At 45.4% G+C, this 15,134-nt stretch overlaps 1 protein-coding gene and 1 long non-coding RNA gene across 11 annotated transcripts in view; one reads left to right on the forward strand and one right to left on the reverse strand.

Annotated features, from left to right (window-relative positions):
• Window positions 1-14,606, forward strand: part of ASTN2 (astrotactin 2) — a 925,730-nt gene extending 911,124 nt beyond the window's left edge. For 9 of the 10 annotated variants that reach the window (XM_060154506.1, XM_060154507.1, XM_060154508.1 and 6 more), the window contains one exon: window positions 13,778-14,606. In XM_060154506.1, coding sequence (XP_060010489.1) covers window positions 13,778-14,015 — 238 coding nt within the window. In that variant the 3' untranslated portion in view covers window positions 14,016-14,606. The remainder of the gene's footprint in view (window positions 1-13,777) is intronic. The other variant, XM_060154516.1, reaches the window with a different exon arrangement.
• On the reverse strand, window positions 5,587-9,959 carry LOC132523408 (uncharacterized). The gene is made up of 3 exons (XR_009541515.1): window positions 9,891-9,959; window positions 9,250-9,371; window positions 5,587-5,659 (listed from the first exon to the last, which is right to left on the reverse strand). It is a non-coding gene; the product is annotated as an uncharacterized LOC132523408 (long non-coding RNA).
• Window positions 14,607-15,134: the final 528 nt, after the last annotated feature.

Raw genomic sequence — 15,134 nt, forward strand, 5'->3', positions numbered from 1 at the left:
ATGTCAGGGTTCGAGAGGGGAAGTGGGTAGGGAGAATGAAAGAATCTTGGAATTTTAGCTTCTTAGACTCCTGGAATGTCAGATCAGAGACCTCAGTGTTCTTTCAGTCAATCTCCCCTTATTCACCTTCCACTTGCAGTTTTAGAGATGGGAAGCGTAGCTTCCTTGAGGGGTTATGTCCTAATCAGCATCGTAGAAGAGCATGGTGACAGGGTCATGGCCCCTAATCTAGGGCTTCTCCTACTCTTTCATAAGAAATCCGAGGTTTTTTTTTTTTTCTGGATAAAGCCCATTGATAACCAAGACTAAATACATTCATAACTTCAACACGTACTAAGGCACAATTTTTTGTCACCAGCACTGACCATGCCAACCACTGTGATAGTTGCCATGGAGGATTCAACCATAACTAACACACAGTCACTATCTTCTGAAGCTTCACAAAGTAGTATCTGAAACGGTGGCTGCATTTCATGCCTTGCACCCAACAATGACATCCATTCATTTATTCAACACAAACTTAGTAGCCCCTCTTTTAGGTCGGTAGTTGATAATGCAATGTTAAAAATGTAGAAACTGTCCCTATCGACGCATAGCTTACTGTTGCAGGTAATTAAACAAGCAGTTGCAAAGAACAGGAATAATAAGGGTCAAAAGAATAGACGAAAGGGGCCCTTTGGGGAAGCAAGGCATAGACACTCGGTCTAGGTAACGCAGTGAAGCCCCCATAAAGGCTGAAACTCTGAGGCCTAAAGGGTGAGTTAAGGTCAGACCACTGGCGGGAGAGGAGGGTTGGAGGGGTTAGGGCCAAAGGAGTAGCCTGTGAAATGTTCAGAGGAGAAAATACTACATAGGCAGGGGTTTTCCTCTTAAATTTTGGTCATTTGCCTGCCACCTTTATGATTTTTGTCATATCGCCATACCATATGCAGTTCATTTATTTTCTATTTCTTCCTTAGGTCCACTTATTGAAAATACATTTGAAACGAAAACACTGTATCATTTTGTAAAGGGAAAACTAGCACCATCTACCCTTAATAAAGATTAAACTTAAGCATTCAGTACAATGGAAGAAAAACAAAACCAGAAAACAATGTAGTTCAAGCCTAGCTGAGCCTGAGGCTTTCCCTTCAAAAAGGGAGATTAGCAAGTGTTAGAGAAGTACTTAAGACACAGTCCTGAACTAAAACTCTCTTTCTTAAAGTAATCTGGAGGAGGGGAAGAGAGTGAAAATGGGAATCGAAATGCTTTTCCTCAGTGTGATTCATTGTTGTTTAATACTGGATCTGTGATCTTCCTGAGTACCACCTAAAATCCTTTCTCCTGCCCCAGGGGAACTCCTTCTACACTTTGGTAAACACTGTGTGGAGGAACTGAAAGAATTTCTGTGTAGTTGGAGCCAAGTGTGTGACAGCAGGAGTGGGAAGAGATAAGAAGGGAGAGGTCAGCAAGGGCCAGTTCCGAATGCCCTATAAGTAGGGTTAAAGAGTTTGGATTATCTCTCTAGGGTAATGGGAAGCTTTTCAAGTGTTTTTCACAGGGGGGAGATGTTATCAGATCTTCAAGGGATAGAGATCCCTCTGACTGCAGTTAGAAGCCTGGACTAGAGGTGTCTAGACCAGAAGGAGGCAGTGAGGCCATAGAGGCTGTTGTAACGCTAATCCAGGAGAGATGGTGCTGTGCCCTGGGTCTGTGCTAGTGTCTGTGGCACTGGAGAGGATTGCGTGACGTCCTGAGATACTCAGTAGGGCAGCGTGTTATGCCTTAAATAGCTTTAAAATTACCCTGTAAACTAGGCAAAGTAGGGTATCCTCCCCATTTTATGAATGAAAAGGAATTGGAGGCCCCACAGGGTTAAATGAGCTGCCCAGAGTTTGCTATGGAGTCCGGTTCTGCCCCGAGCTTTCACCCTGAGCCCTTACAACACTTGCAGTAAACCCCAAGAATTCAAGGCTTGGTTGAGGGATAAAAAGGCTCTTTCCCTGGGGCGGGGCCTTATCTGTTTTGCTGGGTCCTGGATTGTAACTTTCTCCCTTTCACATGAAAGAAATGTTCTTTAGATAAAAGCTAAAAGAGAGCAGACAGACAGAAGCACAGAGCCCCAGATGAAAGCTTCTGCGTGAGTCATCGCGCCTGCCATCTTGCCTGGGGACAGGCAAAGGCATTCTGCTTTATTGGGCTTTCCCACAGGGTTCAGGGATTTTAGGTGGAAGCTAAACCAGAGCTTCACTCCTGACTTTGTCTTTATCATCTTCTGGGGTCCTTCCAGGACATAAATCTTCTGGAAAGGCTTTCTGGTCGCCCACAGAGGCAGAACAACCCACTCAGTAATGGACCCGTTCACCTCCGGCCAGCTAGTCACCAGCCACTATATGCCAACACCCACTGTGCCACCCAGCTCCCTCCTTCTTTGGTCTTTCTAGTCTCTTGAGGGAATCTGAGATTCCTCTGGTGTCCCACACTGGCATCAGCAGGAATCAAGGCTGCTGCACCCTAATCCGTCCTGGCACTGCTAATAAACTGACTGTGCAACCTTGGCCTGTGGCCCTCTCTGGCACTCAGTCTCTTTATCTATAAGATTGTTGCAGGAAGGGGGTCCCTTTCCAGAGCCCGAGAGTGGGCTCTTGTCTAACACTCAGAAATGAATTGTCCGAGGAGACACATGTGCTGGCAAAGCAAGAGACTTTATTGAAAAGGGGCGCCTGGTCAGAGAGCAGCAGGGTAAGGGAACCCAGGAGAACTGCTCTGCCATGTGGCTTGCAGTCTCGGGTTTTATGGTAATGGGGTTAGTTTATGAGTTGTCTCTGGACAATCATTCTCACTCAGGGTCCTTCCTGGTGGCACTCGAGCATCGCTCAGCCAAGATGGATTCCAGCGAGAAGGATTCTGGGAGGTTTGTAGGACATATGAACTGGCTTCTCCTCTCTCCTTTTCACCTTTCCCGAATTCTTCCAGTTGGTGGTAGCTTGTTAGTTCTGAGTTCCTTACCAGGACCTCCTGTTGTAAGATAACTCATGCAAGTGGTTACTATAGGGCTTGGCCAGGGCGGTGGTTTTGGTCAGTGGTTCCCCTATAACAAAACGATAGTAGTACTTTTTCTTTTTTCTTAGCAGTGAAAAAGCTGTTTTCTAAATCTTGCAAAGAACCCCAGGTCTTAGCTAGAAGTCACCTCCTCAGAGAATCCTCTAAAATTTCTACCCATTCACTTTATCACACCCTCGTGTTTTAATTTTCTGTGTCGTATCTACTAGTTTTAGTATCCTATATTGCTTATGTGTTTACTTCTGAGTTATCTATAAGATATTATCCCCACTACAATGTCAGTTTATGTATAGCTAGTGATCCTTTATGTCCCATTCAACTCTTGTAAGTAGGTGCTAAATGATTACTTATTGAATAATTGAATAATGGGATGAGTAGATGTGTGAACCAGATGACTACAGAGTTGTTCTGGTAGAAGCTAGAGTGGGTGGCCTGGAGCCCCCCTGCTGGGTCTCCTCCTCAACTTCCCCCCTCCAATCCCAAGGGTCCCTGAGGTCTACCTGAGCTATCAAGGATCTATATAGATCACAGTTGGAAACAACTGAATTCCGCAAACTCTAAGGTTTTTCTAGCTTAAAAATAACATTCTAAAAATAAAAAAAATGCATTGTCCTTGCAAATATTAAGAGACTTGAGGATATCCTCACTTATTAATTTATGGATTCATCGATTCATTTAATGTGCTTACTCTGTGCCAGACCCTGTGCTGTGGGCTGGAACCAGATGAGCGAAGAAGACAGCTCCTGCCTCTACCAGGCTCAACATCTAGTGAGAAAAAGACTGGTCAGCAGGCAGGTGCAGTGAAATATGTCACAAGAAACACAGCATAAGGAGGGTGAGCAGTGTGCTTTAGAGTGACGTTTATCAAACTTCAGTGTACCGGCGAATCACTCAGGGGCCTGGTTAAAATTCAGATCAACTCCGTGGTCTAGGATAGGCCTGAGAGTCTGCATTTCTGACAGGCTCTTCAGTGACGCCAGTGTGGCTTGTGAAGAAGCACCCTTTGAGTGACACGGTTCTGGATGCCGCTGTCGGGGCAGCTAATCCAGACCTGGAGCGCAAGGAAGAATTCCTGGAGGAGAAAGTGAAGTGTATGCTCAGAAGTTAAGGGTGAACAGGAGTCCTCCAGGTGGAAGGGGAGGAGCGCTCTCAGTAGAAGGAGCAGCCAGGGCAAGGGTGAGGGAGGGTGGGGTAAGAGAATATACCTTGGTCAGGAAGGATAAATCTCAGTGGGGCAGAGAGTTCAAGGTGAGAAGGAAAAGGGAAAAAAACAAGGCTGAAGAGTCCAGCAGAGGTCAGATCATAATGGCTCTAACGAGCCCTGTTCATGAGTTGTTCTTTCTTCCAAAAGCTGGGTAAAGGTTTGAAACAGAGGATCACTGTGGGCAAATGTACCGTGCTTCTTAAGGGTTAGCAAGTATGCAGAACATCAAAGTGTAAAGGAGAGAGAGCGAGACTCTGCCTTGAGTTCACGTCCTAGCTTTGCCACCCACTTGCTGTGTAACCTTGGACAAATTTCATCTCCATTCTGGGCCTCATTTGCAACATGAAAGAACTGGACTCCAAAGTCCCTTCCAGCTGCGAAGCCAAGGAACCAGCAAGCCCTGAAGGTCATAGAGACCAGAGAAGAGGCACACCATGCGTGTCCTTTCACCTCTAGCCCAGCATGGCTTGTTTCTCAGGAACCTAGAATGGCTAGGATAATAAGAGCTTTTCCCAGGAGCACTCTGAGGTCTGGTATCATGGGATGAGCTCTATTAGGATTTTGTTGGCCTATAATCACCAAACCCCAAAATGTTCTCTACTCCTCTGTGGATATGTGGTCATGTACCCCCATAAAATGTAGTGACAAAAGGGTGACTCTTGCTGCTACCTAATAAATCCATCAGGCCAATGTCCTCCAGAGCCTGGTTCCCATGGCAACCACAGGTTACTGCAAACAGCTGTTCAGAGAAGACCCGCTGACACCCAGCTGTCCCAGCCATACGGTTCCTATTAGGAGAATTGAAAAACTGAACTTATAGGTGGCCAGGGACCAAAATTTGCTCCAGTCAGAATACCCTTGACCACTCTTGAGCTTCTCATTCCTCTCAGTTATGTCTGATTAAAATGATAGAGTAGGGAGAAGAAAGCAAGCACTTGAAGAGATTTGTTTCAGTGGAATTTATCTGGCTAGATTAGAAATGGTGTATTTCTGTTGTCAGCCCCTCTTGCTTCCATGGCAGACATTGCTAATAGCTCACAGAAATCATCCCAGGATTGGTTCATTCTGGGATCTTTCTCAACACAGCCAGAAAAGAAGCTTTTCCCATCTGAGAAGGATTAGCACATGCTATGAACTGTCATTGCTTTGTTCTTAGTGAAAATATTCAAGCCTGGGATATCAGTGTACCTTTTTCAGTCCAAGGTTATGTTAGCTCTTTCCTTAGATATCTTGGATTCACTCTCTCGGAATTTCTAGGACGTTGGGAGCAAGAGCAAATTTAGGCTTCTAGAGCCATATTCCTGTCATCTCAGATGCACTTTTATTTTTTCTGCATATTTCGGAAATCATGAAGGATTGTGCACAATAGATTTGCACATTAAGTGTTGTATTCTTTCTTCTTTTCTTGAAAGGCTGTGATTAAATCAATAGCATCTCTTAAAATTGATGATGTCTTAGAATGGATAAATACAAACAAGACAAACTATGACTTTTAACAAATGTCCCACAGAACATTTTCCCCACTGATAATATAGCAATGTACATAATTATCTTGAAGTTTCTGTCAGTTCAAAACTGAAATACTTTTGGGTTCATTGAGACTCAGTTATTCTTACCATCAGTTTAGGAATGAATTCTTGGAAGGTCTCATGGTTTCTTATGAGAGAAGAAGGAGGAAACAAAGCCAAATGTAAATATTTTCACTAGTCACCTTACAAATCATATTTCAAACCTGATGTTGAGGAAATATATTTACATGGCAGTACCTGAGCTTCTGGTTTTCTGTTTGGTGGGGGTGGTCTGAGGTTAAACTTGATGTGGATTTATTCTGAAAGTAACCCCAGTGAACCACTGGGAAGCCATAAAACCATGACTTCATTGCACATACTCATCACACCAGCTTTAAAATATGTGTAAGTGTATGCATGTCTTCAAAATGGAAATGCCTTTATTGTATTTTATCCTAAAGTAATTCTTGTTCATTCTGTAACATGTAAATGAGACAGATATATATATATATATATATATATAATGGCAAGCAAAAATGTTGTACCCCTGAACCCCTAATCCCCACCCAGAGATAAAATTAAGTGTGCACGTACTTCTCCAGATATCGATATGGATGTGACATGGATATGCTTATGAGTAGGGAAACGGGTACAGACTTAAGGATACATTGACATCTACAGACCACAGTTCCATTTCCATCAACTCTGCTATGTTTAAGAAGTACATACATTTTGTTCTGTTTTCTGCCTATTTACACACATGTACAAGTCTTTTCCTGTGGATGCATGTGTAAATACGTTGTCTTTTTGGAGGGTCTTTTAGCCAGTTAATTATATGAATGCATCACATATTAATTTAGTCCTCTGCTAAAGACCAACTAGATTTCTTCCAACTTCTTTTCTATTATAAACAAATCTGGGTAAACATTTTGCCCACTTGCCCGATTATTTCCTTAGATCCACGTGATGCTCCTGTGTTATTTCATTCCCTTTATAAACCTCTGCTAGAAAAGTGCTATATTTTGAAAGCTAAGGACTGAAAATTATTAATCCCTTCTCCTTGCACAATCAGGAGGAGCTAGATACCAGGGGAACTATATACTGTCCAAGAAGAAGGTGGGAAATACTAGTTGAACATTTATTTTGGCCCAGTCATTTTTATCTCATTTCATCTCCTGAACAATTAATTTTGAAGATGAAGTAACAGAGAATCAGTGGAGTTAAGTAAATTGTTCAAAGTTACACAACTAGTAAGTGTCAGAGCTCAGATTCAAAGTATTGTCTTCTGATGTCAAACTAGTGTCCTATCCAATACAACACATTGCATCCCAAAATATGTGCACAACTAACAGATAATATAGTATGAATCTCAACAGAGAAATGAAATGCTTCAGCAACAAAGAGGAACACGTGACTTAGGGTAGCTGGGAAGATCTGGAAGACCTCCTGAAGATGAAATTTTAGCGTGGCTTTGAAGCATGAATAGAATCTCAGTGAATGTGCTCCTCTCATCTCAGGAACCCGATGCTATGACAGTTGTCACAGCATGTTCTCTTGTGAACTGCTCGTCAGATGGTATTTCTCTGTGAATCAAGCCCCTAATTCCTCTTAGATTAAAAACAAACAAACAAACAAAAGCAACAGAGATCTGCTCCAGCTCCCACTACCGTTAGATTCTGCTGTGGTCTGAATGTTGGTGCCGTTGCAAAGTTCATATACAGTATTGCAAACCTAATGCCCAAGGTGATGTAATTAGGAGAAGGGGTCTTTAGGAACTGATTAGGTCATAGGAGTGGTGCCCTAATAAATGGGATTAGTGCTGTCATAAAAGAGGCCTCAGACAGGTCTTTTGTCCCTTCTGCCATGTGAGGGGACAGTGAAAAAGTGCCTTCTATGAACCAGGATGTGGTTCGCCAACCACCACACCAAATCTGCCGCTGCCGAGATCCCAGATTTCCCAGACTCCAGGATATGAGAAAGATATTTCTGTTGTTCGTAAGCTCCCTAGTCTATGGTATTTTGTTATAGCAGCCCGAACAGACTAAGACAGACTCTTTTCTAAGGCATGCTCGATTTGATCATCTCCAGTGAAGGGGAACCCACTGGAGGTATAGAAAGACCCCATCTACATTTAGAAGATTTTAGTTTTAAGGTGTTTTATTGCATGTGTGTGTGTGTGTGTGTGTGTGTGTGTGCCTTCTGTTAGTTTTTGAATGGTTTGTTAACACTTAGGTGCTTTGCTGAAGCGATCTGAGATGCTGTTCTTACTCTGTTAACCCTAGTCAAATCGTATGACCAGCCTGAGGCTTACTTTTACCACCTGAAGACTGGGACTAAAGTATGCACTCTAGAATTGCAGTGAGGATTACACTTAAGATGATGTTGCCTAGGTTTCTGGCACATAGTAGGTCCTCAGTCACCTGTAGTCATTATCATCCCTGACCCTCAGGGTTTCCCCCTCTTGTTTTCAGTTACTAGAACAACATAACCATCTTCCTAAGTCCCCGCTTCAGTGACACTTGCTTCCTGCTTCCAGCACTTCCACAGAAGACTTGCTTTTGAGACAACCTTCAGCATCATGATCTGGCTGCAGTTTGCACATGTCCCTCTTACCAAAGTGAGTGGGGCTCTCCAGATGTGGCCTGACAAGGGCAGCGTAAATGGAAGTCATTATTTCCCTTAATCTGCCCTCTCAACTTCCAGAGGTTGTGTTCCAGTTTTTTTGTTTGTTTTGTTTTTTTATTTATTTATTTTTTGCGGTACACGGGACTCAGTGTTGTGGCCTCTCCCATTGCGGAGCACAGGCTCCGGACACGCAGGCCCAGCGGCCATGGCTCACGGGCCCAGCCGCTCTGCGGCATGTGGGATCCTCCCGGACCGGGGCACGAACCCGTGTCCCCTGCATCGGCAGGCGGACTCTCAACCACTGCGCCACCAGGGAAGCCCTGTGTTCCAGTTTTTTGCAGCTCCACCATGCCCTTGACTCTCATTAAGCTTGAGGTCAGCTAACACAGAGACTTTTAAGCTCAGCTCAGGAGACAGACAGGAGGGAGAGAGGCCAATGGGGATGTTTCCTTACTGTCTGTCCTATTTTTCTCCATTCCAAGGCCCCCTTAGCATTAGGTCTGTGTCCGATAACTGTGTCAGCAGTGAATCGGGTAATGGTGATGGGAAGAGAATGGTCACTCCAAGGTTCTACAGTTCCCCGAAGAAGCGGCATCTGAGTCTAGCTGCTGACTCCTTCACAAGCCATTCCTGTGTCAATCTTGCCTTCTGGGACCGTGATAAATGAATGTGTGCTGTCCCTCCTTTACCTCTGACTTCCTATCCCACCAGGCCTGGGTCCTGTCTCCAAGGAGGAAGATTTCATTTCTGGTATTTGAGAAAAGTGGTCCTTCTGACCTGCGATTTCCCCCTCCAGGCAAAGCTTGGGGCATGCCTGGCCTTTGGTTTGTGAATCTCCATTGCCTACAAGTTATCACCTAGCACTCTCACCTTTTGTCTCTCACCCATGTCCCCCTCCTCGGCCTTTGAGCACCTCCAACCCTTCTCTTCATGGCTTCACCTTCTGAGTTCTTCTGCCTTTGTTCTCTCATTGCAAACCAGGGTGCTGAGGCCTAGCGTACAGTGGAGAAAGAGCAGGGGACAGTTAGGCAAACTGAAATTGGTTTAGTGCGTATTATATGCAAATTCCTGTGCTAGATGCCTATGGCGGTAACTTCATTCCAGCCTAGCAGCGGCACTGCAAAGTAATGGTCTCTGTCCCCATTTTACAAATGAGGAAACTGAGGCTCACGGAGAAGAAGTGGCTTGCCCTAAGGGGCTCTGGAGTCTATGTCCTATCTACTATAAAATACTACTTTGAATCTTGGCTAACGTTTACTGAGAGCTAAGCAAATTACCCAGGTTATCTCATCTTCCAGAAACATTGTTATTCCCATTTGACTTTGCAGTAACTAAGAGTTAGTGTGAAGAGCTTGCTCATGACCCACATAGCTGAGTTATAGAACTAGGACTTGAATCTGGGTCTCCAGAGCCAAGTAGTTCATCTTAGCTCTTAGGAGCCCAGGTTCTAGCTTTGCCTTTGTTACTAACTTAAGGTGTTCCTTTAGGCAAATTATTTTCCAATTTCAAACCTTAGTTTCCCCATCCATACAAAGGCTTGGTCCAGTTGAGTTCCAAGATCCTCTCTTTGGAAATAGCTGGGCCCTTGGAGACAAAGCCTTTGGTCATGTTGGAGGACTTGTCCTTCCCAAGCTCATCTTGTATTTATGACTTAATCAGACAATGACTCTCCATCACCCCAAAAATAGAATACTTTACCATGGCTCAAAAGAGTCTGGATGGTCTGATCTCTACCAAACTGACTTGTCTCTCACCCATTCTGTGCACTTCACCATTTCAAAAGACTGATGCTTTATGCCCTCTTTAGCCCAACTTTGGATGAGCTATCTCCTCTGCCTTCCCATCTACCTGAAAAATTAGTTTCATCATTGAAGACCTACCTCAGATGGTATGTCCCCTGGCAAGATTTCTCGGAGCCCCCAAACTAATGATTGGGTGCCCACTTTATATATTCCCGTAGCACCCAGCATGTTTTCCGACCCAGAACTCTCCCCCTAAATTAGAGGCTGTTACTATTTCTGTCTGTCTGTCTCCTGCCACTAACTTACGTAAGTGCTCAAAGCTTAAACCAGTACACAGATCCTGATGGTGGAGGTGGTGGTGATGGTGATGTACTTTCTGACATGTATCAGGGGCTTAGTATGTGCCAACTACTTTTCTAAGAGAGTTTTACACTTATTAACTTATTTAATCCTCGCTTCAACTCCATGAGGGGGGCAAATGTTATTCCCTTTTTGTAAATAAGGAAATAGAAAGAATAAGTAGCTTTTTAAAAGCAAGAGGAGAAACAAGCTAGCACCCCTAAGTGCAGTGATAGGAAACACATGACACCTGGCTGTGTCTGTTCGTGGTTCTCGCTGCTGGTCTTGACCTCCCCAGGTTTCATTCTCCTCAGTGCAGCTAGAAACATTTTTAAGCAGTTTGTCTCTGAACCTGCTACTTTGTTGCTTGAAAGTCTTCAGTAACCCCCCACTTACCCCTATTGAGGGCTTACTACAGATTCATTAATGTTTTGTTTTTTTAAACATCTTTATTGGAGTATAATTGCTTTACAATAGTGTGTTAGTTGCTGCTTTATAACAAAGTGAATCAGCTATTCATACACATATATCCCCATATCTCCTCCCTCTTGCGTCTGCCTCCCACCCTCCCTATCCCACCCGTCTAGGTGGTCACAAAGCACCGAGCTGATCTCCCTGTGCTCTGCGGCTGCTTCCCACTAGCTATCTATTTTATGTTTGGTAGTGTATATATGTCCATGCCACTCTCTCACTTCGTCCCAGCTTACGCTTCCCCCTCCCCGTGTCCTCAAGTCCATTCTCTACCTCTGTGTCTTTATTCCTGTTCTGCCCCTAGGTTCTTCATAAACATTTTTTTTTTTTAGATTCCATATATATATGTGTTAGCATACAGTATTTGTTTTTCTCTTTCTGACTTACTTCACTCTGTATGACAGACTCATTAATGTTTCTGTTTTATTTTTAAAACGACCTTTGTGATAGATGTAGTCATTATTCCCATTTTATGGATAAGGAAACTGAGGCATAGCTGGGTAAACAATTTCCTCAATATCACAGAGCTAGTAAGTGGCTGAGGCAGGATTTGAACCTGAGCAACCAGGCTCTAGAGCCTGTGTGGTACACCATTACTCTATACAACAAATGCCCCAGCTTCTAAGCTCCAGTGGCTGGGCTCCTGCCACTTCTCCCGTTTCCCACTGTGAGCCCACTTGCACACCGTATTTCACCGTGAAATCCCTTCTCTCTGTGCCTTCACCTAGGCTTCCTGTTATGCCTGTGCCCTCTTCTTTACCTAAACCTTACTCATTAATGAGGCTCAGCACAAGTTCCACTTCTCCAGGAAGTCTTCTTGGATTTCCCAATCCTACCTAGGCACTGTCCTCTGTTCCCCACAGCTCCCACGCCTTCTTTTATCATTGCTTTTGCCACGGGTGTTGCAATTTTACATCTGTCTGTCTTTTCCTACTGAATCGGGAGCTCTGCCGTATAATAAATGCTCTGTAAAGGAGCAACCAATTACTCTGTCTCCTTTAACTTCTCAACTGCCCCATTTGTCAAGTGAAGAAACAGGTTTGGAGACGTTAAGTAAAGTTCCCGAGGACACCGAGCTGCTAAGGAACAGAGCAGGAACTGAAACAAGGAGGGCTGAGAGTCAGCTCCTTGGGCTCCCCCTGCGGAGGCGCCTGCCAGAGGTGAAAGAGGCCTGTGGGTCGAGTGGTAACTCGAGTGTGATTATGAAGCTATGAATTCTTGGCACCTCAGGAAATATTCCACCCAAGCGGGGAACTATACAAAGAGGACTTTTTGAAAGGCGCCTCCTAAATCGTGCCCACAGAAGCCACACGCACAAGCCCAGCCCTTTCCCAGCCGCCTCGCAGGTGCCTGAAACAGTCTCCCATTTGTGGGGTCTGTTGTCGTAAAACGCCCTCCCTCCTGGGGTCTCAGAGGGGCATGGAGAGGACAGCAGGAGAGAGCCTCTCATTTAGCCCCTCAGGACCCCTAGGCATCTTGAGGATGCTGAGATGTAGAGAAAAATGGATTCCACAAGGAGATGGACACCTGGACAGCCAAGCTGACTTAGGGTATGGCCCGCGAAAAGGTCATTCCTCTCCCTCTCTAAGCCTCCTCAGTTTCCACATCTTTAATGAGATTAGGTCCGACTAAGTCTCTGGTCCTCAAATGGGGTGATTTTGGTCCCCAGAGGACATCTGGCGATGTCTGGAGGCAATTTTATTGTCATGCCTGGGGCTGCGGGTGCTACTGGTATCTTGGAGGCAGAGGCCTGGGGATGCTGCTAAATGTCCTGCAAGGCTGTCCCCACAGCAGAGGATTATCCAGCCTACGTGTCAGTGGCGCTCCTGTTGAGAAGCCTCGGACTAGGTGATCGCAAAGATGCTTGCTTTCATTTTCCCTGCAGCCCTCGGGTCTCCCCGAGGATCCGCTGTCTGGTGCTACAGAAAGAGCTCTAGATAAGCGCCTAATGATGACCCCCACAGTCCAGGGCGCTTCTTGCTGAGACTGGTGTCCAGTATGACCTTGACCCTGAGACATCATCACAGCAATTCTCCATAATAGAAGCTATCATTAATGGGAGCTTACTCAGGGCCAGCCTTTGGGCATTTCTCTTAGTTAATCTCACAGCCAGTTAGGCCACCATCACTATTTTAGAGATAAGAAAAATGAAATAGAGAAGTTCTGATTTGGGTATATACATATAAAGGCTTTCATGAATTTAGAAGCACAGAGGACAAGATTTTATTCTGACTATGAGAAAAGAGTATGAGAGAATTAGAAAAATAAGAAAGCGGACAGAGGGGGACTTGGTGGGTGTTCAGGCCTAGATCCAAATGCCCAACTCAATGGTCAACCTGATGTTTGACCTTGGTCAAGTAGTGTCACCTCTCTGAAACCTGGGCTCCATGGCCATTGACTATATGTGGAAATAACAATATTTTCAGGGCTGTTGTGAAGATTATATAGAAATTTTTAAATGTATGTAAAGTACTTACCAGCATCTAGCTCATGGTGTTCATACGTTTTAGTTGTTGTTCTTGTCATTTATCATTGTTATAATAATTTACACTTACTTGGTCAGAGTCCTCAGGCTGCTTACCTTGTAACGCTTGTATCTCAGAAGTGAAAGCGTTAGGTCAAAGGTTATACCGCTCTTCTACTTTTTACACATTGCACAGTTAAAGAGGACAAGTTCCAAGGGAATCTTGAACAGGCGTTCAAAGTACCACATTCAAGTCAGGCACGGCTAGGGAACTGTTGGGACAAGATGTCCTCATCTGTCTGCTGACATTTACTCACCCCCCTCAAAGGCCTGATGCTCGATCTAGGCCCCTTCCGTCATTACCGCCTCCTCTGTCTTCCAGGAAGGCCCACCTGATCCTGCGGCGTCTGGAGAAGGTGAGCAGCCACTGTTCCAGCCTCCTCCGAAGCGCCTACATCCAGAGCCGCGTGGACACCGTGCCCTACCTTTTCTGCCGCAGCGAGGAGGTCCGGCCTGTGGGTATGGTGTGGTACAGCGTCCTCAAGGACACCAAAATCACATGCGAGGAGAAGATGGTGTCCATGGCCCGAAACACGTATGGGGAGTCCAAGGGCCGGTGAGGGAGGGTGCTGCCCTCCGTGAGCACAGAGACTCTCCGTGGGAGGGGGAGCGGTGCTCTCGTGGATCCTGGGGCCTGGGTGGGCTGGGGGACAGCTGAGGACGGGCCTGGCGGATGCGGCTTGCCAGCAAGGCCAAAGCAAACTCTTTCTCTTGTGGATAGCCGACAGAGAACTTTGTAACCCCTGGAATTATTCATTTCCCCCTATCTTTTATTTTTTTCTAAGATCTTATTTGACTCTATCACAGTCTCTCCTTTTTAAACACTTTCTTCTGGATGGTGGTCAGTCCCGAGGCAGGAGCTTTCAGGTGGAGACCAAGAGGCCTTTCCCCTTCTTCCTCCCTCCTGCTGCACTCAGCTTCCTTCCTGCCGTGGACCCCAGCAGGAGACCTATGGAGAGACAACTGGACCTCTTGAGCAGCAGGAGGGCATCCCCGAGGATCGTTGCAGTGAGGAAGCTTGGGTCTCTAGGACTTTGTTTTCCGGACACGTTTGAGTCTGCAGGACCCCTGCCTCTTCCTGCTGCCTGTGGGTCTGCCCAGAGTCCCTGCAGGGCTCTCCATGCATTAAAAATTCCTATTGTCTCTCTTTCTGCTCGGGTGCTGTTTCTTACTGATGGGGGACTTCCGTCTGTTCACTCAACAGGTATTTATTTGTTCTCTCCTGTACACTAGGCACGCCACTAAAGACAGAGATGTTCCCTCTCCTCAGGGAGTGTACAGTCCAATGGAAATTATAGAGGTAGCCAGTTATTTCAGGCTGTGGTAGGGGAAGAATGGAGGTTCTCTGAGCTCATTGCTGGGTCGTGAGACAGCCTGGAGGGGTTCTGAAAAAGTGATGCCTATGCCCAAAAGATGGGGGGAGGAGAATGGGATTTGCTCCAGGCAGGTGGGACACTGTGAATAAAAGCCCAGAGATAAGAGAAAGTATACTCCTTCGAGGGCTGCAAGCACTTTCATTGAGACTAGAGATCAAAGTAGGAAGAAGCAAGAGGTAAGGCTGGGAGCTAGGCAGAGCATTAGAAGCCGTGGACAAAAAGTTTGACAGTATTTGAAGTAACTGAAAGCCACTGCGGAACGTTAGCAGAGGAGTCAACTTGCTCTTTAAGAAAAACCATTCC

Source organism: Lagenorhynchus albirostris, chromosome 7 (genome assembly GCF_949774975.1).
Source record: "Lagenorhynchus albirostris chromosome 7, mLagAlb1.1, whole genome shotgun sequence".
Classification (NCBI taxonomy): Eukaryota; Metazoa; Chordata; class Mammalia; order Artiodactyla; family Delphinidae; genus Lagenorhynchus; species Lagenorhynchus albirostris.